Here is a 24,564-nt window from a genome sequence, read left to right on the forward strand (position 1 = left end):
TGCAGCCATCACAGTGTTCAGATAGTCATAACAGAGAATTCAGATCGTCAGTAAAATTAGTTTATGTTCACAGTTACTAGCTAGACAACAGAACAGATTATACTTATTTTTGTCATTAGTTTTAGCAGGACATAGCAGGAGAAACAGCTATGAGAGAAACAGTGAAATAATAGCATGGTGGATGACTGCAAATTAGGTCCATATTGTTGTTACCCCCATATTGCGCATCAGCTGAATGGCAATGAAGGCCGTAAATGCCAGTGAATAACACCAAGAAAGTAAAGCAAAGAGAGTGATAATAAAAGCCTGTCAGATAAAGTCTGGTTTGGTTTTTTTTTAATTAGCAGAAATAAGAGGAGCTACATATTGTCTGAAAGAGGTAAAACCATTTTATTTGTTAGCTCTATTAGAGTTACATAAATGAGAACATAAATCACTCTTTACTTTTCCCTACAGGACTGCCTTACTGGCCTCTCTCATTGCTTTGCTTATGTTAGGTCCCTCTCATGGTCAACAATTCTTCCACTTCTTCAAAGATCACAAATGTATCTGACGTATTTATCTACCTTAGCATCAGATGATGTTGTAGTTATGTCTTGAAACAGGTATGTATGGCATACAGAAGCTAATGTTTTTGAATGACTACTTAACCTGCAGCGTCACAGCTACAGAAACCTGCAGAGCACTAGCTGACATCTACTAGTGACTGAGTTGTACTTCCTTACATTTTCCCTTGCTTACTTTGCATCCATAAAGAACAGGTTTTTCGTTTGTGGAAACTTCAGAAGAGGAGAAATTCATGTTTATTTATAGAGTAGAATGAGGTGTATGGTAATGCACGGTATTATCTTACGAAGAAACACCTTCAACAATTCCTTCGTGTAATACAGAGATGTAGTAAATAAGTACACATTTGAAACTGTATTTGCTTGTTTCTGTTTATTGCTTTTTGACTAGAAACATTAAGTGAATGATACATGCACTAATATTAAACTTAATGTTAGTTAATGTAATAGACGGGTTAACTTTGTTCATGAAATCGCACGAAGATGTAAAGGCTTTACTGCAACAAACCTCCTGTTATGTAGGATGGTAGGTTTAGAATAACATATGTTAAGCTTGTAACTAGATAAGGAAATTCCAACACAACCGACAAATGACAAATGCATAGATAAGGAGGTGCCAGGAGACAAATGGCTGAGCCTTGGGAACAAAAAACAACACCCCTGCTGTGCCTTAATTGTTGTGATTTACAACTCTGGCTGGATAGTGTCTTTTCCTTGGGGCCAGCCTACCACGATTGTAAATTATAATAACCCAACCCATATTAATGAATATGTATGCTTTGTCTAATAAATTGATGTTTCTCCTAAGATTCGGTGCGAGCCGTTGGCGGAGCTGTTACTCCCCCGGTCACCCAGCGTTGTCTTTGCTCATTTATCGCTTGCTAAATTCATGTTAATAAAATTTCTTATTATTAATATAGATTGGCTTTCCCGATTTATCATGAGCGTCTGTAACAGTTAAGGCTCAGTACTTCCATGACAGTGAAAACAATCCAGCCCAATCCAAAAACAATCAAGAAAGACCTCAATCCTTATCTATCTCTCCATTCAGCTGAACAATAGGTAATAAGTATGTATAATCGGGAAAGATGCAATCATTTGACATGTTAAGTGGTTTATCTCTCTGATTACAATGAAGTATTTAGCAGTCTACTCAGAAAATTTTAAAATGTGCCACAAGACAACAGGTCCATTTATCATGCTGTAATAGCATCTTCATAACATGGACAGATCTGAACTGTGCTTGCAGCGTGGAAAAATGCTGTTCTTTTGTACCAATAGCCACACATGCTATAAAGACCTTGCCTAGACAACAGCAGAAAGCAAAAATTCCTTTCCTAAGTACATCTGATAATCTAAGACATTTTCAAACATGAAGTCCACCACTAAAATAAAACTAACCGTACTTTCAGTACTGCCACTTTTTATGCAGGAGAGACTTACAGTGACAAGTGTTAATCTCATTTAAATGTGGACATTTTGGTCTCTGCCTTCAAGTTTGTGTAGCTGTTAAGCATATGCTGCCCAGTGACCACTGTCCTCTTACAAAAAAGATTTGGTTATCATTCTGAATGCATTACCAACAGCAGTGTAGCAGTAAACCAAAGGATATGTGTAGTCCTTGTCCTGAAGCAGATATGGAATCTAGAAGAATAATTGGTCTGTGAAAGGACATGACTAATTAGTACAAATAAAATAATGTGTTGGTCCATCTGGTTTACCTAGAGGATGCTGAATTTGGTCCTCTGTTTTTTTTTTCCATTTCAGTAGTACAGAAATAAATATCACACTTTGAGTTGCCAAGTGCAATTCTTTAAATACCCAATAAACAAAACCAGTGAAATAAGCAATTCTTTTAATTTCATAAATAAGCCATAAAGAAGAAAAAAAGAAAAGTACTTTAATGTTCCTTTTCAGGAATAAATGTATCCTGAAACAGTTGGGGTCCCCAGAGCAAGGGATGTTGAAAATACCTTAGACACTCGATTAACACAGATATACAAAACAAAGGGAAGCTTTTACAATTTGAAGAGTGGTAATGGCTGTAAGGTAAGGAGGCTCCAGGATAGTCTCACTTCAGATGGCTGGGCCTTGGGATGAGCGGATGCACAGGAAGACAGAGAGAAGGGAATTTGCAGCCTCAAAGAACTGGCCTACCTAATCCCTAGACTGAGTGCGGCAGAAGCAGGGGTCAGTCAGCGAACACAGTGAGGAAGACTACCGGCCTTCATCTGAAGACCCCCGACGACCACCAGGGAAAAAGACTGTGCATGTGAATGGACATTTGCGTATCTCTTGGCTCTGTAAATGAGTTCTCGGAAATCCTATGACTACGTATAACTTTATGGTATATAGTCTCTGAAAATTTACCAAACCTGCGGAGCACTCATGGTGGATAATCCCCAGTGCTGCCCAGCGCTGCAGTAAAGAATGCCTGCTTAATAACACACTCTGGTGTTATTGAGTTTTCTTTCGGACTCCTTACCCAGCCGCACCTAGCTTCCCACGTCGGTGAGGCGAGTTAGAAAGCAAGGGGGTTTGGAGATCTCCGATTTTTGTATCAGTTTTGGCGAGCCAGGCAGGAGACTCTCTGTCCAGCTGCAGGACCCCTGAGTCGGAGACTCCCTTGGCCGGCCCCAGAGACTTCTCTGGAGGGACTCTCCGATTTGGCGGATCCATGCGGGGACAGACAAGGACCACTGGTAAGAAAAGTCATTCTTTCTGTGTTTGTTTTGTTTTGGTTTTGTTTCTGTTTTTGGGACCGGTCATTTGGAGCTACTCATAAGTCACAGTTCGTGAGAACCTCACCGGGTGGCATACATCTGCATGTACGATTTGTATTAATCATCTGGTTAGTGCAATCGTTTGTGCATTTGTATTTGATTTTGACATTTGCATGTACGATTCGTATTAATCTTCTGGTTAGTGCGATCGTTTGTTTGTGCATTTGTATTTGGAGCTGCTCATAAGTCGCGGTTTATGAGAACCCCGCCGGCTGGCATTTGGTTACATATGCGTAGTAATACGTCTGTGTTTGGTATACGCGTATTTGAAAATCTTTGAATAACCTGTGTCGACATTTGTCATCTGGGGAGTAGCAGCTGCTGTTGTTAACTTTGTAATCTCTGTACCTTTGTTGGTCTCCCCGAGGTTTTGGCGGGGGGGCGAGTGAATGTTCGGAGGAAAATTTGTTTATTGTAACTTGACTTTGTATCTGAATTTATATGATTGTGTGAGTGAGAAGTACAAATACGTACGAAGCGAGTGCGGAGTCTGGATCTGCGGTTCTGTTATCCCGCGAGGGAAACAGCCGGAGAAGGACAAAGTGATTGATAAATGTGGGAACCTGAAATACTGTCTATAGTAATTGTTAATTGTTGTCTCTGTGTGTGTAAGTGTTCGGGCCCCAGTCCCTGTCTTTGTGTGTTATAAATTTTTGAATGGGAAACCAATAGGGTGGAGTTTTGAAAAGGAGCCCTTTGGGCTGCATTCTGACTCACTGGAAAGATTGGGGGACCACCTGGAGGAAGTGTGAGCCATAAGACTCTGATAAAATATTGCAATCAGTGGTGGCCTTTATACAAGTTATATGACGGAGAAAAATGGCCTGTTAACAGAACTTTAGATTATAATACTTTGTTACAACTTATGTTATTTTTAAGAAGTGAAAGAAAATGGGATGAAGTGGGTTATGCAGATATGTTCTTTACGCTGTGGAATCACCCGGAGTGGCAAAAGGAATGTGGAATTAATTTAGCACCCCAGGACCCTATGGTCCTGGCGATAAAAAAAAAATAAAAGCAAAATGGGAGGTTAAAAGGATGTTGCTTGGCTTGTAGCATTGTACAAAAGTGTTTAAAGGTTGGTGCATAGAAGGAAAGATTAGAGGAGGGGATAGAGAAGGAGATGCGGCTGGGAATGCGGTGTTTGTGAAAGCGGCCAGAGCCCAGGTGCAGGCTCTGATTCTGGCTGGAATTCTGCGGGAACAGTGGATCCCTGTTTTTGGGACAATCGGCAGATGATATTAGGAGAAAGCTACAGAAAGTGCAAGGAATGGATGCGAGAGATTTAGAGAGGTTGCTGGAGACTGCATGACAGGCGTATCGGAACAGGGAGACGCGGAGGGGGAGAGTGAGGGCGCAGCGGCTGCCGGTGCTGCAGCGGCTGCTCTGCGCACCGCGGGGGGGCCAGAGACCCTCTGGAAATCAACCCCTCTGGGGAAATCAACCCCTTCTGAAAGATCAGTGTGTGTATTGTAAACAGATGGGGCATTGGAAAAAGGATTGTCCGAAACTGAAATCGGTAATGATTACTGACACAGGAGCTGACTGCCTGGAACCAGGGGAATCTTCCCCAGCAGAACCCTGGGTAAAAATGCAGCTAGGGAAAGGAGAGAAAAACTGTAGAATTTCTAGTAGATACAGGTGCCACATTTTCAGTATTGAATCAGACCTTATTGTCAATAAGCAAACAAAATGTTAACATTGTGGGAGCAACGGGGCAGTTGAGAAAGCTTTCTTTTTGAAACCATTGGCATTCAAAATTGGAAAAGTGTAGGAATTCATAAATTTCTCTACTTGCCTGATGCTCCTAGACCACTTTTGGGAAGAGACTTGTTAGAACAATTCAATACTGAAATAAAATTTAAAAATGGAGAAATTGAGTTTAAAATACCAGAAAAGAATCACATTGAAATTTTAAGTTTGGCTCTCACTGACCCCAAATTAGGGAAGAAATTATACACGAAATAAAGGACCAGGTATATCCAGGAGTGTGGGCCTCAGGAACGCCTGGAAAAGCTAAAAATGCAGAATGGATTGTTGTTAAACTAAGAAAGAACACGGCCTGTTAGGATAAAACAATATCCCCTGAAACTGGAAGATAGGCGAGGAGTGAAAAGTGTTATAGAGGACTTGCGTGTCGGCAGGATCCCTTAAAGAGACAGTGTCGCCCCCCCCCCCCCGCAAACCGCTTTAAACTTCAGCTTGCGCCCTTCACCTGCTTTAACTTTGGCTTGCGCTTCTAATCTGCTTTAACTTTGCCTCGTTTCTGCTGTGTACCCCGGACAGGTCTGATCTGTATCACGTGTCTGTATTATGTGTTCACCTCTCAGGGATGTACAGGGTGGGAGTTCTTGTGTGTGGAGTTCGGTTTTCTGTGTGTGCCTCTCAGGGACGACTGGGGTGGGGGTTGTGTGACGAAAATCCCTGTTTAGCCAGAGCCTTGTGGAGATTTACGTGCCGCCTCCCTGAGACGATTACCCCCGCACTTGTTGTGTTTGTAGACCAGAACTTCATCAGAACTTTGTGGCTTGTGTGCCTGGATTGTGTAACTGGTGCATCTGAATTCTGTGTGGAAAATTGCTTGATAACTAGGATCTTGTGTGAAACCTGTTTGTGCATCCTGCTTGTCAGGGTCCCATACTTACTTGCAAGTATCCTTGGTGATCAAAATAACATTGCTAGACATAAAATCTCTTAGATCCCATTGCACACATTTTTCCCCAAACCACGCATGCGCCTTCCAGCCCTTCCGGGAGAAGGTGCTGGAGCATTCCTGATTGGGTTGGGAGTGTGGAAATCCATTTTCCTACTGTGTATGCAGACCCCAACTCCATCAGACCAGGGCAGCGTGGCCACCAGTCTCTCGGTCGCAACGCAGGTGGCAAACTCATCTGTGAATAGCCAAACGAATCGTAAGAATTAAAAAGGACAGAATGTGGCTGTCACCAGGAGCTGCAATTACGCTTCTGGTTGCACTCTTCCTTTCAACTTTTATTTTAATCATTATTGGAATACTTAATCTTCTGGCTTTTTATGGTTATGATTTATCCTGTAATTGTCATTGGCCTTGTGTTTGCAATTGTGGACAATCACCTCCTTCTTCTGATCCCCCAGAGCCATAAACCTCCAACATGGCCTGAGATACTTTCTATTCTCTTTGAATTGTTGAGATATTGTTAAGTTTCTGTTCTCTTTAAACTGTTACTCTTTAGATTGTTAAGATATTGTTAAAAATTTGCCAAGATTGTTAAGATATTGTTAAGATAATTACTATGTACATATCAAGACGGTGGACGAAGCTGTCCACCCGGTATATAAGTGTGTCCTGTTTTATTTGTTATGTGGAACAATATTTTTAAGTTTGCTTTATTGTTAAAATACAAATTTCCATATGAGGGCTGCCACATTTTTCAATATAAATAATGTTTGCCTGCAACTTTCTGTTTGAAAAAGCAATAAGCAGTATTTTAAACTAAGGTCTGAAGACTAATTTTGTTTGAATTTATTTCTGTCTGACATTGTCGATTGACATATTTAAGTTGTTAAACGATGAAACAAAGAGGCATTGCCTTTGTGTAGTATTCTTTTCATGACTTCCAAGTGCCCAGTGAATTAAGCACATTCTGTTTTAACATGTTATGTGGTTGTGTAATGTTGTTGCCCTTATTGTGTATTGTCACTGTTAATACTGTACAACTCGTACCTACCTCATCACCGGGTGGCATTGAATACACCAACCAAAGCCATCCGTTGTACAAATTGTTTGAATCTGTTGATTGTTTGCATTTTAGGATTATAGCCAACTGACTGTAAAAAGTTCAAATGCTCTTTTCCTACTTTACTATCCTTTTCTTCTCCCACCACCACGGGATCCCGAAGACAGCGATCTGGGACGACATAACAAACTTTGAGCCACGGGGTGGTGTGGAGGACCAATAAAATGGACTCTTTGGGGCAGACAGCAGGTGCGTTTAGTTATTTTGGGATAAGTGCGCATGTTCTATCTGCCAGCGGCAAGCTCTGTTACCGAGGCCTGTGGACACGCATCCATTGGAGGAGACACATGCCCACTGGATGACACGACTCCATGCATCAGCCACAGGATCCTTGTAGCCTCCCTGCTTTTCTCCCTGCTGCTGCTGCTCCCCCTGCCGCCGCCTGCCTTCTCCTCCGGGCGGTGCCTACTTCTGCTTCTTCGTCTGTACACCCCCCCACTGAGGAAAGAGGACCACGGCACACCCCTGGATCTGTGGTGGTGACTAACCCTGCTGCTCTCTCCGCTCTCCTGCTTAGTTTTCTGCTCTCACTTCCTACCTTTCCTATTGCTTTGTTTTCCCTCTGCCCTCTCGTTCAATAAAGCGGTCTGAGTGGCAGCATCTGATCTCGTTTATGCCTTAATGTTGTTCTCTCTTCAGAGTATAACACAACTATTTTACCTGTTAAAAAACCTGATGGCAAAACTTATCGATGGGTGCAGGATTTGCAAGCAATAAATCACATAGTTAAAGGTTTGTATCCAGTAGTGGAAAACCCATATACTTTGCTGACCAGTTTAAAGGAAACCTATGAATGGTTTATGGTCACCAGTGCATTTGTTTAGACCTGGAAATTGTGTTTACATTAAAAATATTTCAGGTAACCCTCTCGAAGAGAAATGGAGCAGTCCTTTTCAAGTTTTGCCGTCAAGCTTGAGAAGCACACTGCCTGGATCCACTACTCGAGAATCAAAAAGGCACCCGAAGGACCATGGAAATCCCAACTCACAGGACCCACATCCATAAAGTTGACTCGAGACTGTTAATAATTATATTGTTTCTGGTTTTGACACCACCTCTGATATTGTTAGTGTTTGTCATTATACTAACAGCTTTAAATTGCCTTTTATGGTATAAATTGAAGAAATTAGCTATGGAAATTTGGATCCTACCTAAGGTAATGAAATATGAAAACTTGGAAACTTTGTAAAAGAATTTACAAGTAACATGTAAAGGGGGGAATGAAACAGTTGGAGTCCCCAGAGCAAGGGATGTTGAAAATACCTTAGACACTCGATTAACACAGATATACAAAACAAAGGGAAGCTTTTACAATTTGAAGAGTGGTAATGGCTGTAAGGTAAGGAGGCTCCAGGATAGTCTCACTTCAGATGGCTGGGCCTTGGGATGAGCGGATGCACAGGAAGACAGAGAGAAGGGAATTTGCAACCTCAAAGGACGTGGCCTACCTAATCCCTAGACTGAGTGCGGCAGAAGCAGGGGTCAGTCAGCGAACACAGTGAGGAAGACTACCGGCCTTCATCTGAAGACCCCCGACGACCACCAGGGAAAAAGACTGTGCATGTGAATGGACATTTGCGTATCTCTTGGCTCTGTAAATGAGTTCTCGGAAATCCTATGACTACGTATAACTTTATGGTATATAGTCTCTGAAAATTTACCAAACCGGCGGAGGACTCATGGTGGATAATCCCCAGTGCTGCCCAGCGCTGCAATAAAGAATGCCTGCTTAATAACACACTCTGGTGTTACTGAGTTTTCTTTCGGACTCCTTACCCAGCCGCACCTAGCTTCCCACGTCGGTGAGGCAAGTTAGAAAGCAAGGGGGTTTGGAGATCTCCGATTTTTGTATCAATCCTTAGGTACCGATTTTGATCTCAAACATGGCTCATATAAAATGTTTTTAGATAAAAAGCATACAGAAGCCAGTCATTATCAGTACTAGGTGACAGTCTGGCAACTAAGTTTTCTTGCTGTATATCCAAATAAATTAAATAGTTTGTCACTGTTTCTGACCCAAGAAAGTGAAGTACAATATTGCTCTAGGAAGTCTAAGTTACAAAAGTGCAGTGCACTTCACAGTGCAATTTTTGAAAAACATTTATATTTTTTGAAGTTACTGCAAAAAACCCAAACTAATATAAATAATTTCTTCAATGTTAAATGGTCTTTGAATGAAAGTTCTTAGATACTATGTTAATTAAAGGCTGTCTCGGATTCACTGAAACTGTGTGAGCATTAACGTCTAACGACTTGACAGTGAGCAGTAAGAACTAAAGAACTCTTACTCATTTATCCATGGCTGATACTTAACAGTAAGAAGACATGTAATACAGTTGCTCCAGTAGCAACAGCTATTAAAAATGCAATGAAGGGTAACTATGTTTTAGTAACACTAGACTTTTTGTCCATTTCAGTGGAATCTGGAGCAATAAAACTGACACCAACTCCAAGGCTTGAGCGTCTCAAAGATAATTCAGAGGAAGGAATATGACGTAGGTCTCGGCGAGACAGTTTTACTGGAGTTATTCCTTGAAACTGTGTTACGGTGTCTCTTCTCTGGATGACAGAAGGTAGCTGAGGATGAGATTTTAAAGGCAGAGCTTCATCTGTTCCTGTTTTGTCATCACTAGTGCTTGACAAACATTCTTTGCTGCACTCAAATTCTGAAACATCTTCTCCAAGCTTGTATGAATTCTGCTGTGCTCTTAAAATACTTGTTCTGTCTGTTTCTTTTATTTTCCCTGGTCGACTATTGGTTTCAGGGTTAAGTGTTGACTTGGATTCCTCAGGAGCAACTTCTGCTTCATCTTGACTGGATGTCTTGTCACCAGCACTGTTACCTAAAATGAAATTTATCAGGAGATAAGTAGCTATAATTTACAACTCTTCTGAGTGCCTGCCATCAAGAAATATTAGTTAATATGGTTTTACAGCATCAGTAATTTGTAGTGGGATCATGGTAAAAAATTATCAGCACCTCACATTTTGTCCTTTCTGTTAAAAAGTTTGTCATCTACAAAAACATCAGAGGCATTAGCTGTTACTTTCCTCTGACAAGGTGCTGGTAATACCTCACCATTCTAACTTGTATCCTAGTAGGCAGTCTTAAAACAACTGAACCATGACAGTCAAATATGAAATTATTCATATATTGAAAAACAGTCAGCAATTAAACTAGGACAACACACAAAACACATTCTGCAAATCTAGCTGTAATGTATGAACAGGGCTTTATTATTTTTAAAGCTCAGCAACAAATTATAAGGTGTTTTTATTACATTCTATTGCAGCATGCCTAAAAATGTATTCAAAAGAAAAATAACTAAATACAGAATATTTCTTATAAAACTTACGAACATATGTATTTGAAAAAGTTGGAAATTCACAGGGATCTTCTCCCTTCCTTCCCTTTCTACAGTTTGGCTAGGATGGGTGTTTCCCACACGGATACATGTCCTGAACTACACGCTTCTTTGTATATTAGACACAGACTAGTCTTTCCCATGCTTATTTATAATCCAACCTCTAGAATATTAATATTCACAGTTTGACAGTGTGCTTTATTGTAATGAATGTGTTGGCTCATTATCCTGCCTAGAGGGCAAGGGCTGAGCCTTAATTCACTCTGGGAGCAGCAGGTGTGTGATCAGCATCTATGTGTTAGGAAGGCACAACACTGCCTGAGTGGAAAGAAACAAGCATCCGTTGGGAGGAAGGACCAGTCATGCTGAGCCTTAAGAAGAAACACAGGACCAAGACAGCTGTATTGTGCATGTGAGGTATTGGTGGTGGCATCAAGAGGTGTGAGACAAGCAAAATAGTGACAGAAATTGAACCTTCTTTTCTCCTCCACCTGAATAGCTCTGTTGTAGGTTTGGATTCTGGAAAGTAGGACATGGAACAATTGAAAACTTATAGTAGCAGTTGGTTGTTGGTTTGGTTTTTAGGGGGTTTTTTGTTTGTTTTTGTGTCAAAGCACAGAATCACATAAGAAAACAGTTTTTTTTTTCCCTGCAAGTGTATAAATCCTCCCCTTTAGCCTTAGTAAGTAACTAACTAAAGTAAGTTACTAAGTGAAAGTAGGGAATTCTTCACTGACAATCTCCCAGTAAGTAACTTTTACGAAATCAAATGCTGGGAGCAGCCTATCTAAAAGCATGGCATATGACAAAGCTGTTAGTTACAACATCATTCAAACCCTTTCAGAGAGTAAAATTATTTTTCTTTAACCACAACAGTTTGAGGTTGTAGATGCTGAAATTATGTTAGAATCCAGAGAAAACAGAACAAGAATTTAAAGCACTGGTATACCACTGGTACAGCTACAAACCAATATTGTCTCTCCTTTGAAACTGGGGGAGACGTGTAATATATTCCTGGAGAACTGTTAGTTCAGAAAAAATATGATTTTTATGTCTATCTGATATACTTCTGTGTGTTTACCACCCTTCAAATGGTCTATTGACAACTTCATAAATGTTTTAAGATAATATACTTACATTTAGTGGATGCCAATAATTGATGGGATGACTCTCCAAAGAGGCCCTTCAATTTCTTCTTCAGCTCTCTGCTGGTTTTCTTATAGAAAAATAAGTCTTTTTCCAGTTGCTGGACTTTTACTTCATACCCTTTCAAGGTTTCTGCAATACCTTCATTATCGTGTTCTAGGACAAGTAAAACTAGTTTAAGAACCAAATATCTCAGTGCCAAAAATCCAGATGCTCAACTAGACAGAATATGTCTTGTATCTTGCTAACGCTTTTAAACTAGTATGACACAGGGTCAAAGAGGCTATGCCAACCCCACTTGTGAGTTTTAATAGGAATATTTAGAGGATCAAGATCAGCAGGACTGGTATATTTCAACTATCCAATATCAGCAAATTCAGTATGAAAATACAATTCTGATACTGCTTTTAAAAAATATTCTATTTTCCATTCATACAGACACCATGTGTCTGTTCCTCAGCATCCTAGACACCATCAGAATTAGTGACAGCCAAAATAGATCTCTGAACCTCATTCTTTTTTTTTCAGTTGGACTATAGTATTTCTCAGTAGTGACTGAAGAGAATACTTGCTGTACACGCCCCCCCCAAGAAGCAAATACCTTTGAAATGATGCAGTATTAACTGTAGTTTTTTCTCATGTTCTTTGTGTTGTAGGGTCAGCTGCCTGTCACACTGCAACTTGACATGTTCAAGTGCAGATTCTAATTCACGTATTATGTTTTCCTGGTCTCTGATCTTCATTTCCTGTTCTTCAGTCTGCAGTTGCAATTTACGTTCAGACTCACGTAGGCCAACAATCTAAGAAAGAAATACACTTCTTTTGATTTATCAAACCATTTTCATAAAAGCTTTTACCCTCTGCTTAACAGATTAAAGCATACAAAAGCAATGGTCTCTGTAAGCCATAAGCTTATATTGGAAACAGACTTGCCTGCTGCTACAAGTTTGCCCTTCAGAAATGAGCTCTGTACATGTTGATCACATGGACTAGTGGATTTTTTTAATACCTTCTGCAGAATTTAAACTGAAACAAGTGTTTTCCTGATTCTGGAAAACTTCCAACTTGCATCCCCCACACAACTTGTTCACAAAATCACCCGAGGTTCACCCAAGGTCACAAAGACACACCATGTCCTAATGCATTTCATTTTTATGTTTCCAGGCATCAGTATGATTCTTCAGTATTTGTCTGTACACACTGCAGGCAGTGTATGCAAAAAGAGTTTCTACTGGATTTAGAAAAAAAATAGGAATACTAGCCTGAGCTTTATGAAGCTTGCAGTTGGGTAGAATTTATATACGACACCACTACTTAAATTTGCTGCTCCAAAAGTTAGCAACGCAGAGCACTGGAAAGGAGCAAGGAAATTTCCACATTTGCAGCACCTTTAAAGCTAATGACCCCAAAACAAGATATACAAAGTTAACACACAAGTATACTATTTAGGTTAATGTCAAAATTAAAAATATCTGAATTAATAGCAGATGTATGTAACCTGAAGAGCTTTTCACCAAAAGCTTGTTAAATTTATTTTAATTTCTTGACACCATTTCATTTCATTACCTAGAATAATAACAGAAAATAGGATAAAATATTATTCATTAGCCAAAACAAACCTTGTTGAAATATTTGAAGAGGATAGCTCTGAGCTCAGCAGCAGACAGGGAAACTAGTTTTCCTATTACATTATTCTCACTCTGTGAAAGAACCTGAGAAGATGACCTAAGCAAGTGTTGGCGATTCTGAATACTTTCATTCTTGTAATCAATAGCAGCCTCCAGGGCTTCAATTCCTTCTTCCAGCTGGAAAAGGACATGTTCTTCCTACAGAGAAACACACGAGTGAGCTCTTTAAAAGAAAAGAGTAGAATTAAACTTTGTAAACTTAAGACATTCCTTAACTTCATTCGCAAGAGTGAAACTAAAGGACAAGACAAACTAGTAGTAGTACAGAGAATGTAATGGGAAAAACAAGAGGTAGAGTACAAATCTAGAACACTTGTCTTTTTCTGTCATAGTACCCCTTCCATGACACAGAGGTCAATCAAATGGTTCATCACAAAAACAGAAGTCATGTTTCCCTCATCCTCCTTTTCTCATCCTACCCACAGTTTGACTTCTGCTATTATTTTTTTGGTTGTACTAGTTTTCTGTTGGATTAATGAATGAATCAGGTCACTAATGAGTATGGTGACCATAACTTGTGTAGGGAAGTGGCAGAAATGCATGGCCTGAAGCATTGCAGAAGATTTTGAGGAGTGAGGCAAGTAGGGTTCTTTCCGCACGTTATCACCTCAGCCACATGCCTATACTGCTTCTCAAGACCCAAAAATAATCTGTGCATTTTATATTAATTTATTGTATCTTCAACATAATCATAATGATCAACTAAAGTGTAGACCATCTGGGTAACATGACTTATTTTCACTGTAAAAATGTAAAGGCCTTCAGGTGAAGTTTGCTTTTTCACAAAATCCTATGAAAAAAATTAAGGAGCATCACTATGTGAGTACATTGCCTTGTACTTTGTCCTGACATTAAAATATCTGCCTACGATAAACCGATTAACTTCTAGTTCCCTTATTTTTGATTATATGATCCTTAGGTCAGTGGAGTTCGTCAAGGCACTAGCTGAATTAAGTCCCTCTAAACATAAACTTTGTTCACTGGTATTAAGTAGTGCTATCATAGAAGTATTTTAATGTTGCTATTTACAAAGGTACACAACCTCAGTTCCTTGGTTCTAGCTTATCTAATATTTGGAGACATTTTAGGTTGTGATTGGAACTCTTTATTACACAACACTACCTAAAACCTATATTTATCTCAGAGGTGCTTACTCACTTCAGTTGACAACACTTCACCATCTTTCAATTTCTCATCCACACTATCTCTTCTTCTGAGCAGCTGATCCCTTTCCGTCTGGAGAACCTGAATTTTTTCCAAAATGTGTGTCTTATCTTCAGTGGCACTGCCCTGAAGCTGCATGCCTTTATCACACAGTTCCTGATCCAGCATACTTAAGCGAGTAGACAATTTCATACTATCTTTGTTTAAAGCCTAAAAAAACCACAGCAACCATAGATGTAAAACCGAGATACTCCTTCTAGTGTGAAAAACGTAGGTGAGACTGTCACATTCTGCAGTGAAAGACTTGACTGCTTCTTGCAATGGGACCCCATTTATTTTGAGTAGACAGCTACCATAAAATATACTGTTTACTCAAAAGATGAAAGAAAACCAAAACACTCAACGTGCAGTTTTCTACATACTAAAAATTAAAGGGGCTAGTCATTATAAGTGACAATGATACTTCAATTTCTATTCACTTTTGCTACTGAAAATTAAGTAATGCAAAATGTTTCCCTGTCACGTTCTCTAGTTTGCAGAAGGACTGAGTCATTTTTAGATACCGTATTATTTAATGCTCTGCAATAATAGAACTTCACAGTTGGGATTTTTTTGTTTTGGGTTGTTGTTCACATTTTGGAGAGAAAAAGTGAATAAAAATCATTATTCTGTGTTATTCACATTAAATGCTGGTTTGCTCAAGCCACACAATAACTTCATGGCAGTGGTGGAGACACAGGTCACATGGCTTGAGTCTCTTCTGCTGTCTATCTGTCTTCCCCCTCCCCCAGTCTTTTGGTCAGCACTATAACTGTGGTGAGTTTCATGTTTTTTCTTAAATCACCTGGCTAGATCTCAGTTTCTTGATTTCCAGCTGGCTTTTCTCTTGCAATAATGCTTCTTTTTTGGCTACAATGGCTTCTCTTTTCTTTAAATCTTCTTCTAGTTCTGCTAACTGTTGGTGCTGTTGGAGAATTCTGTCCATTTCTTCATCCAGCCATTTCTTTTGCTCTTCTAATTTCTAAAGTTTAAATAGAGATCCAGAGAGCATTAACCAGGACTTTCTGGGTCAGAATTTATGATTATGTTTTTCCTCTTTTAGAATAACTGATAAAAGTGTAGAAGAAAATGACAAATGTTAACATTAATTCTGCAACAGAATCTTGACTCAGAATAATACAGAAATTGGACTGACTTAAGAGGCTCAGCAATGTTACATTGCTACATCTTGTATAAACAAATTTGTATCAGATGCCTTTAATGAAATATATTCTTTTTCTAAGAACAGTTACATAAATAGATGTCTTCCATATAATCACAGCAACTACGTTTGGAAGGTACCTCAAGAATTCAGCTAGCCCATCCTCATTGCATTATAGTTGCCCAAGACCAGCTATTTGTGGAAAAACATTCAGTGACAAGAAATTGTAATGACAGGAAGAAAGGCAGTAATGAGAGCTCTGATCCTGCTAGCACAGTCCATTATAAATTTATTCTGAAGCCACAGTTAATCAGTGGATATATTCCTGTTAAGGCTAAAAAGTTGCCTTTATTTAACATTTAAAATTTCTTTTCACCATTAAAGGCTTAGGGTAACTCATGAAATTCTCATGTTCCAATCTCCACATCTGAAATAATGTAGGTGGCACTGCTGCATACGACACCTACTTTTCTAACCCTCTTAGGGACAAGCAAAACCACAGACTGCTGTCATTTATGTCAGAGGAGAAAACAAAAAACCAAACAAGCCATGGAATGTTTATATCAGAGCTCATCAGGATCACCTTCAAACCTACCGACAACTAAACCTGTTGAATTCTCAGGTCTCTGAAACAGCGTCTTTGACAAATCATAGAAATAAAAGACAGTAGAGCCTCTCCTTTCCTTCATTCAAAAAGAGTGCAAGAGCTGCTAGACTACACTCCCAATTTTTGCTACAGCAAAAGAAGACAAAACTATGATGGAACACTCTTCTTCCAAACACTTTTCAAGATGACTAGGGATGAAGAAAGAATTTTTTTTTCAGGGCCCACACAGATTTGGAATACATTAGGTACCTGCAGCTTCTGTGAAGTTCCCACTGAGTTATTTTTCTTCTTTTTAAATTCAGCAATCTCTTTATCCTTAAGTTTAAGGATCTTCTGTTGTTGCTCCATCTTTAGTTGAAGTTCCTATAAACAAACAAGAAGCCCCATTCTTCCTGCATCAGTCTGTTTTTAAAATGCATTTAATGTCACACAAGTATATAATCTGAAATACTGAGCCTCAATTTACATGTAAAATTGCAATTCAGAGCTAGATATCATGTAGAAAAATTAAAAAAAAAAAAGCTGAAGAGAAAGGCGAACTGAAGATTTCTGTGAAAATGTTTATAGACAATTTCTTCAGAGCATTTGTCAAGAAAGTCATTACTTAAAACTATGGAAAGCCTGGCAGTATGGTTTTATTGTCTTTGGGGAAGCAGAGTCAAAATTGGCTCATCTCATTCTTTGTCATAAAGAAACAGGAAGAATCCTACTTTAATTTGTTGCTGGTCCCGCTGAATCTCTGCTTCTAGTTGCTTCTTTTTTTCACTCTCCTCACACAGTCTCTTCTGTAGCTGGGCCTGCTGATGTTTCATCTGAGCCACGTTCTGCTCAAGTTCTGTTGCTTGTCTCTCACTTTGGTTAGATAAGGAAGCCAGATTCTTAGTGTCTTGCTGCTTCTTCTGTAAGGCCTGAATGTTCATGGCGAATTTCAGCTTAATAGCAGGAAAACTTAAAACCAAAATAGGACTCAACTTCATTCATTATTTCACTGAATTCTTAGAGTCAGCAAGACTTACTAACTTCTGCCCAAACAATCACTCATTATTTCTGTGGTTTCTGAGCTATCTGGTAAAGTCAGCACAGGCAAAATTAATCTCAAGCAACATAAAAAGGTAAAGATACAGTTTATGCCTGGCAATATAATGGAAGTAGTAAAATCTAACAGAAATCACAGCTTAAAAAATGTGCAGAGACATAATAGTGCCGGAATGCTTGTCCTGAGCCCAAGTCAGTAAGTCAGCTAACTCTTTCTGTAAGGTGCTTGTCTGACCCACCATTCTAGGACCAAGAGGCACAGAGCACCTAAGCTGGCCCTACACAGAACTTAAACTTAGGTATAGCAGAACTCAAAAATAGAAGGTCAGTGACAAACAAATATTACTGTATTGGGCCTGGTCTTGCAAACCATCATGGTCATTTGCTTAGAGCTGGAATTTATATAGTATTTTCATAAAACGTCAATTTTATTTATGCAGGTAATAAAATTGTAATAGTCTCCTTGTGTAGGTTCTTTTACGGTACTACATACAATGGTGTAGGAGCATCTCGTATCACCCACTTCTTTCTTGGTTTCTTATCTACTAAGAAAATACCATGTGCATCTAACCACATATATGTTAAATAGCATTCTTAGTACAATTGTATTAAGTTTCTCGTTAGCTACTTCAATCCAACCAGCTTCCACACAGAATCACAGAATCAATCAGGCTGGAAGAGACCTCTGGGATCATCGAGTCCAACCATTGCCCTGACACCACCCTGTCAACTAGACCATGGCACTAAGTGCCATGTCCAGTCTTTTCTTAAACACATCCAGAGATGGTGACTCCACCACCTCCCTGGGCAGCCCATTCCAATGTCTACTAACCCTTTCTGAAAAGAAATTCTTCCTAATGTCCAACCTGAACCTCCCCTGGCGAAGCTTGAGGCTATGTCCTCTTGTCCTATCGCTAGTTGCCTGGGAGAAGAGGCCAACTCCCACTTCACTACAACCTCCCTTCAGGTAGTTGTAGACTGCGACAAGGTCACCTCTGAGCCTCCTCTGGACTCACTCCAACACCTCAACATCTTTCTTGAAGTGCAGGGCCCAGAACTGGACACAGTATTCAAGGTGTGGCCTCACCAGTGCCGAGTACAGAGGGACAAACACTTCTCTAGACCGGCTGGCTACACTATTCCTAATAGAGGCCAGAATGCCATTGGCCTTCTTGGCCACCTGGGCACACTGCTGGCTCATGTTTAGCCGGCTGTCAATCAGCACCCCCAGGTCTCTTTCCGCTGGGCTGCTTTCTAACCACTCTTCCCCCAGCCTGTAGCGCTGCATGGGGTTGTTGTGGCTGAAGTGTAAGACCCGGCACTTGTTCTTCTTGAACCTCATGCCGTTGGTCTCTGCCCATCTATCTAACCTGTCCAGATCCCCCTGTAGGGCCTTCCTACCCTCCAGCAGATCGACACTCCCACCCAGCTTGGTGTCATCTGAAAATTTACTGAGGGTGCACTCAATCCCTACGTCTAGATCATCTATAAAGATATTCAACAGCACCAGCCCCAGAACTGAGCCCTGGGGAACACTGCTAGTGACCGGCCGCCAGTTGGACTTTGCCCCATTCACCACCACTCTTTGGGCTCAGCCATCCAGCCAGTTTTTAACCCATTTAAGAGTCCACCCATCCAAGCCCCAGGCAGCCGGTTTGTCTAGGAGGATGCTGTGGGAGACAGTGTCGAATGCTTTACTGAAGTCTAGATAGACTACATCCACAGCCCTGCCCTCATCTACTAAGCGGGTCACTTGGTCGTAGAAGGAGATCAGGTTGGTCAAGCAGGACCCGCTTTTCATGAATCCATGTTGGCTGGCCCCGATGCCCCGATTGTCCTGCATGTGCCATGTAATGGCACTCAGGATGATCTGTTCCATCACCTTGCCTGGCACCGAGGTCAGGCTGACAGGCCTATAGTTCCCTGGATCATCCTTCCGACCCTTCTTGTAGATGGGCATTACATTTACTAATTTCCAGTCAGCTGGAACTTCTCCAGTTAACCAGGACTGCCGGTAGATAATAGAGAGTGGTTTGGCAAGTTCATTTGCCAGTTCCTTCATTACTCGGGTGAATCCCATCCAGGCCCATAGCCTTGTGGGTGTCCAATTGGTACAGCAGGTCACTAACCGTCTCCTTCTGGATTATGGGGGCTTCACACAGCCCCCTGTCCCTAACTTCAGGCTCTGGGGGCTGAGTCTCCTGAGGACAACCGGTCCTGACATTAAAGACTGAGTGTGCAATGTGCAAAACTGATGAGAGTTTTACAAGCAGAGTGTTAAGGTTCAAAAGTGATACCAAGACTTGCAAGATTTGCAAATCTTAATGGTAAGATCAGAAATACCTGCACTTTCAATTTAGCTGCATCCATCTTCTTCCGGAACTCTTTTTGTAACTTGGCTTTCTCAGGAATGTCTCTCAGCTCCTTACTCTCCAGCTCCTGAAGCCGCTTTTGTGTTTCAGCCAGTTCCATTTTGGCCTGCTCTAATTCTTGCTCCAGTTTAGTTATCTTCAGAGAGTATTGTCTGCTTACAGCCTGAGCATCCTTACCTTAAAGACACCATATCCAAATAGTTTAAAAACAGCAGGGTAATCAGTTGAAATGTAATACTTAATTCGGTAGTTGAATCATTACTTCATTCTGGCTAAATCAATAATTTCTGAGACATTTTCCAACCCTAAAGGAACACACAGTTCCTTTCTAACTGTGAAATAAAGATAAAGGAAGGAGTCTTAAATCTGAATTCTTCATGAGTCACATGATATCACCAAATAAAGTGCCATCTGAATGCCAAATAAATATAAATTCTTCTGCCCACTGTAGTTTTTGCCAAAACACTCCCCTGTATTTCATAAATTTTGCTTTTTCCAGAAGAATATGCCATTTATTTATTACCCAACTTTCAGCTTAATAAACAGTAAACAACTTTGGATTGTGTTCCTACTCTCTGACTTGCCCTGGTTGGGTGATCTTTCCCAAAGTACTATTTTTGGGGGCACAGAATCTTTCTCAGTGCCAAAAGACAACTTCAAGACAAGGTATGCACAGGAGAAGAGTGTGATTGAAGGGGTTGAGCAAAGAGATCCTTACCGTCATGATAAGGCTGGTTTCTGGCAGGCATATATATACCAGGACAGATGTGTAAGGGATATAGGCTAACAGGGACAGTGACCTTTTCCCTCATGCACTTCTGACTCCTGCTTCTCTACTGCAGTGCTAGGAACACTTACGTTCCCAGCATGGTTATGTATCTTCTCTCCTATCCCAGACACCATGTGACAAATACATGTCCATGAAGAGATCGATAGCACTGAGCATACATGAAAAATTACAGTATTGGTAGATAAAAGCAATAATCAGCAAAGCACAAAAAATATTTAACAAATACATCTGTGTATCATAGCAAAGTAGGCTGTAATCAAAATTTACAGCCTTCAGTGCAATCTTAGCAAGTAATTAATGAAAGTTATGAATCTTTACATTATTAAAAGTATTCTTACATAAGATAAATACATAAAAACTAAGACATGTAGGACTTCAGAAATTCTGTGCCTTTTCTTTTGTTTCTCAACTTCTTCATTCTAAAATTCCTTACAGTAGCCAGTTACCTGTTCTTAATAATTCCTTAATAAGTTCCTCTTTCATTTTGATAGCAAGTGCAAGTTCTCTCATTTTTTGCTCGGCCTCAGTGAATCTCAATTCTGAATTCTTCAACTTCTGCATGTTAAAAACATGACTTTTCTGGAGGCTGTCAATCTCTTCACCTTGAAAGAAAACAAAGCGATATGGAGATTAAAAATCTGGAACACACTCTGTATCCAAAAGATAGTGCTCCGGAACATTGTATGTGTGGAGTTCTTCCATATGAAGTAAAAGAATCAAAAGGAGACAATAACGCAGAGTCTTTTCCCTGCCATGTGTCTAAACAGGAAAAGAAAGGATGGCATGCATCAGCTTTTCAAGACCCTAAGTGGGAGCAAAAATATTCCTGAAACCATTTCAGTGCATCTCTGATAAGATAATAGCATCTGTTTTCTTCCATTGAAGCAGTGCTAAAGATTTATAACTAAACAGCTTTTTGATGTGTGAACTGAACTGCTTTCTGGCTAGTATTACTTAAACATTAAGGTCACTGACATCAGTTTCAGAGAGGGAAAGAAGAAATCTTGAAAGCCTATGTTGAACTATAAGCAAAAAAATACTTGTATCAAATACACATATTTTGCTGGGAAAAATAATTACATGTGTTAAAGACATTCTTGCATATTCTGATACTGTAATAAGATTTGCTCTCATGACTTCCATTTTACCTGTGGTTGTGTCAGTCTGTAGTGCAGATCTGTTGGATAAACTAGACTTGTCTACTTGATACTTCATGTCACTTAGATCAGGGATAAAGCACAGAGAAGCCTGTTTTCGTGTCCATGTTCGGTTTATGGAATGCCTAAGGAAGAATGAAAAACATGCTACATTCCAAACACACAGGAATGTTTTTTCCTTAAGCTTCATGCAAAGTACATGATCTTAACAGAGAAGAATCCCAAACTCACAAAAGCACTTATACCTTCTTTCCAATCTATGGCCCACCCCCCCCCACCCCGCCCCGATCTTCATGGTAGATTGTGGCCCCAAAACAAGGATTATGCAATCTTTATTAAATCAAAAACCTATGTTTATTAAACTTATTTTGTAATATGCTCAGTTGGTCCCATAAGTTTACCATAAATAACATCACAAATGGTCGTCTTATATTATGTCAGTATTAGGCAGTAATACTACCTCTGCTATGAATTTCCCTGTAACAAAAATTAAAGAATAATTTAAAAATTACTTAAATGAGGTTTTCTGTTTGCTGCCTGTACTTTCTTCCACTTCATCACTCTGATCAGAGAGGTGGCAATGAAGGACTTTATCCTGATCTTCTATGTTGCTCAGTATCATCTGGCTGCGAGCATGGAATTCTGCCATTACCCGAGTCAGGGAGAAGGCAGGGGGGCTGGTATACACCTGTCAAAAAGCACACAAAAAAATGATGGGTAAAAACACTTGCAACAATTTAGCAATACTTTACTGATATTTTTAAAACATTTCAATTTAAAAGTCTGTCATCACCTCAGCTTATAAGCAAAATTACAGAGGTTTTCTATAACTCTGAATACCTTTGTAACAAAAGGTTTTGCAAGAGCTTAGAGCACTTGTTCCAAATGTAAAAGAAGGCACTGTTATCAACTCTTTATCCAACGTATTCAATATGTTGGTAAGAATAATCATTCATTTTTGATAATGCTTCATATTTGAACCCTCAAAAAACCCAGGAAGACACCAGAAAAGACTACAGCTTTACCACTTGTGATAATTTTAAACCTGAACATTTTGGACAATTGTGGCATAGCATATGTTGCAAGACATTAAAAAATAATTTTCCAGAATCTTCAATGGGAAGCTAAACAGCATCTGAGAAAGCCACCATAATTTGTCAAGTCTAATAATTGAACTTTAATCATTACAAAGTAAAGGAAAAAAAAAGTAACATTTGGATAGACCTTACCTTTTGGGTCTCTATCCCTGATGCTGGGTGAAGGTAATGTGGCAGACTCTTCGTGAGTGGGACACTGTATGGCCTCCTTGCAGATGCCACAACAGCTGGCCCAGCTCCATGAGCACTTGAGAAGTCTGAAGTTTTCACATCTGTAAAGATCTCTAATTTTTCTTTTAGCTGATCAATAAGCATTTGCTGTTCCACCATTTTCTCATTCTCATGGGAAAAAAAAACAAAGCAAAACTGTTGCTGCTCATGAGCTCTGTACCATATTCACCATTTCTAAATTCCTTACAAAGGTCATGAATCTTGTAAATCACCTACTGACCCTAAATTCTTCTGCAGTACACAGGCAAATTCTGCAGCAAACTGAAAATTCTATGACATATCCTCAGTCTAACACACACACCCCAACTCCAATAAATTTTAGACACATTTTTGTTCAGAAAGACCTACCCCAGGTAAGTTACGTTAGCTTATCGAGGCATCTAGTGAGAAGTAGACGACATACTTATCAGCCTGTGCTTCCTTTATATGTGTGTTTATGGAGAAATAAAATGAGAATTCAACAGAAATGTTCAAATGAAACACATGGTCTTAGTCTATTTAATTAAACATGTATACAGGCTTCCTCTTCCTCTTTGAGCAGTTCCTCTTTAAAGATTATTTGTATTAAAAAACATAAACATGTATATGATCTCAGGATCCCTTGTATAGGCTACTTCTTTTTCTTCTACCCAGCCTCAACTTTGCTGGTAATGCTAGTTTGGAGAATTTACTTATCTGCTTCTCCTACAGCAGTCTCTGTACATTGTTTGAAACTACGTATCTTACCTAAACTGATTCATCCAAAGGCCAAGATTATATCCATTTTCAACTCCTTCTATTCCTTTCAATTCTTTTCAAAGTATCTTTAAAATCTGGCCTTAGTAGCAACAGGAAAGTTGAAAAATAGCTAGTGATAGTCAACTGAAAGTATTCAGTGAAAGATATTTTGCATTCTCCTGCTTTGAATAATACATTTTTATTCTGTGTATCTTGTTTTCTTAGACTGCAAGTTCCTTCCAAACACACATAGACAATGCCTTACAAATTGACATTTTGTTGGAATGCAACACATAATATTCCTGTGTTGGAATAGAATATATATATGAATACCATATTTGTTATGATTTTGGAAGGAGTAAAGGCCAGCTGATCTACCTTGAAGCTATTATTTAACCCTTTTAAAACTCTTTGTCCCTGATACCCTTGTACATACAACCCCACAGTGCAACACCTGTTACATAAATACATATGTGTATAAACATTTAATATCTATCTAGTACCTGTTACTTTTAAAGTTCTTATTCTATCATGCATCACTAAATTACATATTCCTGTGAACACAAAATATTTGACAGAACCGTTTGCTTTTCATTATTCTACCTATATGTTTTTAAATAAAAGTTGCAGTTTAGTGGATTAAGTACCAAAATGGTGCCTGAGAGCTCTCAAGCTTCTCTCCCATCTCTGACACTGAAACAATCATGATCTTTTACCTACATTGTGACTGCTTCTGTTCATTGCCTCTACCTTGTATCCTCAAGAATTTATATCAGCATTATCTCAGTGTAATAAGTTGACACTATGCTGTACAGGAAAAAAAAATCAGTCTATCTAGAGGTGACACAAAAGAAAGAAAGTTACAGAGG

General features: G+C 39.5%; 1 protein-coding gene across 1 annotated transcript in view; it reads right to left on the reverse strand.

Moving 5' to 3' along the window:
- Nucleotides 1-9,504: 9,504 nt before the first annotated feature.
- The window catches only part of KIF27 (kinesin family member 27), a 30,522-nt gene continuing 15,462 nt past the window's right edge, over nt 9,505-24,564 (reverse strand). The window contains exons 5-18 of the mRNA XM_068423340.1: nt 22,880-23,086; nt 22,163-22,338; nt 21,642-21,775; nt 20,940-21,095; nt 20,504-20,641; nt 19,675-19,880; nt 17,007-17,204; nt 16,546-16,659; nt 15,333-15,509; nt 14,483-14,698; nt 13,256-13,462; nt 12,238-12,436; nt 11,628-11,792; nt 9,505-9,968 (exon numbers count right to left, since the gene is read on the reverse strand). Of these exons, the coding sequence (XP_068279441.1) occupies nt 9,505-9,968; nt 11,628-11,792; nt 12,238-12,436; nt 13,256-13,462; nt 14,483-14,698; nt 15,333-15,509; nt 16,546-16,659; nt 17,007-17,204; nt 19,675-19,880; nt 20,504-20,641; nt 20,940-21,095; nt 21,642-21,775; nt 22,163-22,338; nt 22,880-23,086 (2,757 nt within the window). The remainder of the gene's footprint in view (nt 9,969-11,627; nt 11,793-12,237; nt 12,437-13,255; nt 13,463-14,482; nt 14,699-15,332; nt 15,510-16,545; nt 16,660-17,006; nt 17,205-19,674; nt 19,881-20,503; nt 20,642-20,939; nt 21,096-21,641; nt 21,776-22,162; nt 22,339-22,879; nt 23,087-24,564) is intronic.

Source organism: Nyctibius grandis, chromosome Z, assembly GCF_013368605.1.
Source record: "Nyctibius grandis isolate bNycGra1 chromosome Z, bNycGra1.pri, whole genome shotgun sequence".
In the NCBI taxonomy this organism is placed as follows: Eukaryota; Metazoa; Chordata; class Aves; order Nyctibiiformes; family Nyctibiidae; genus Nyctibius; species Nyctibius grandis.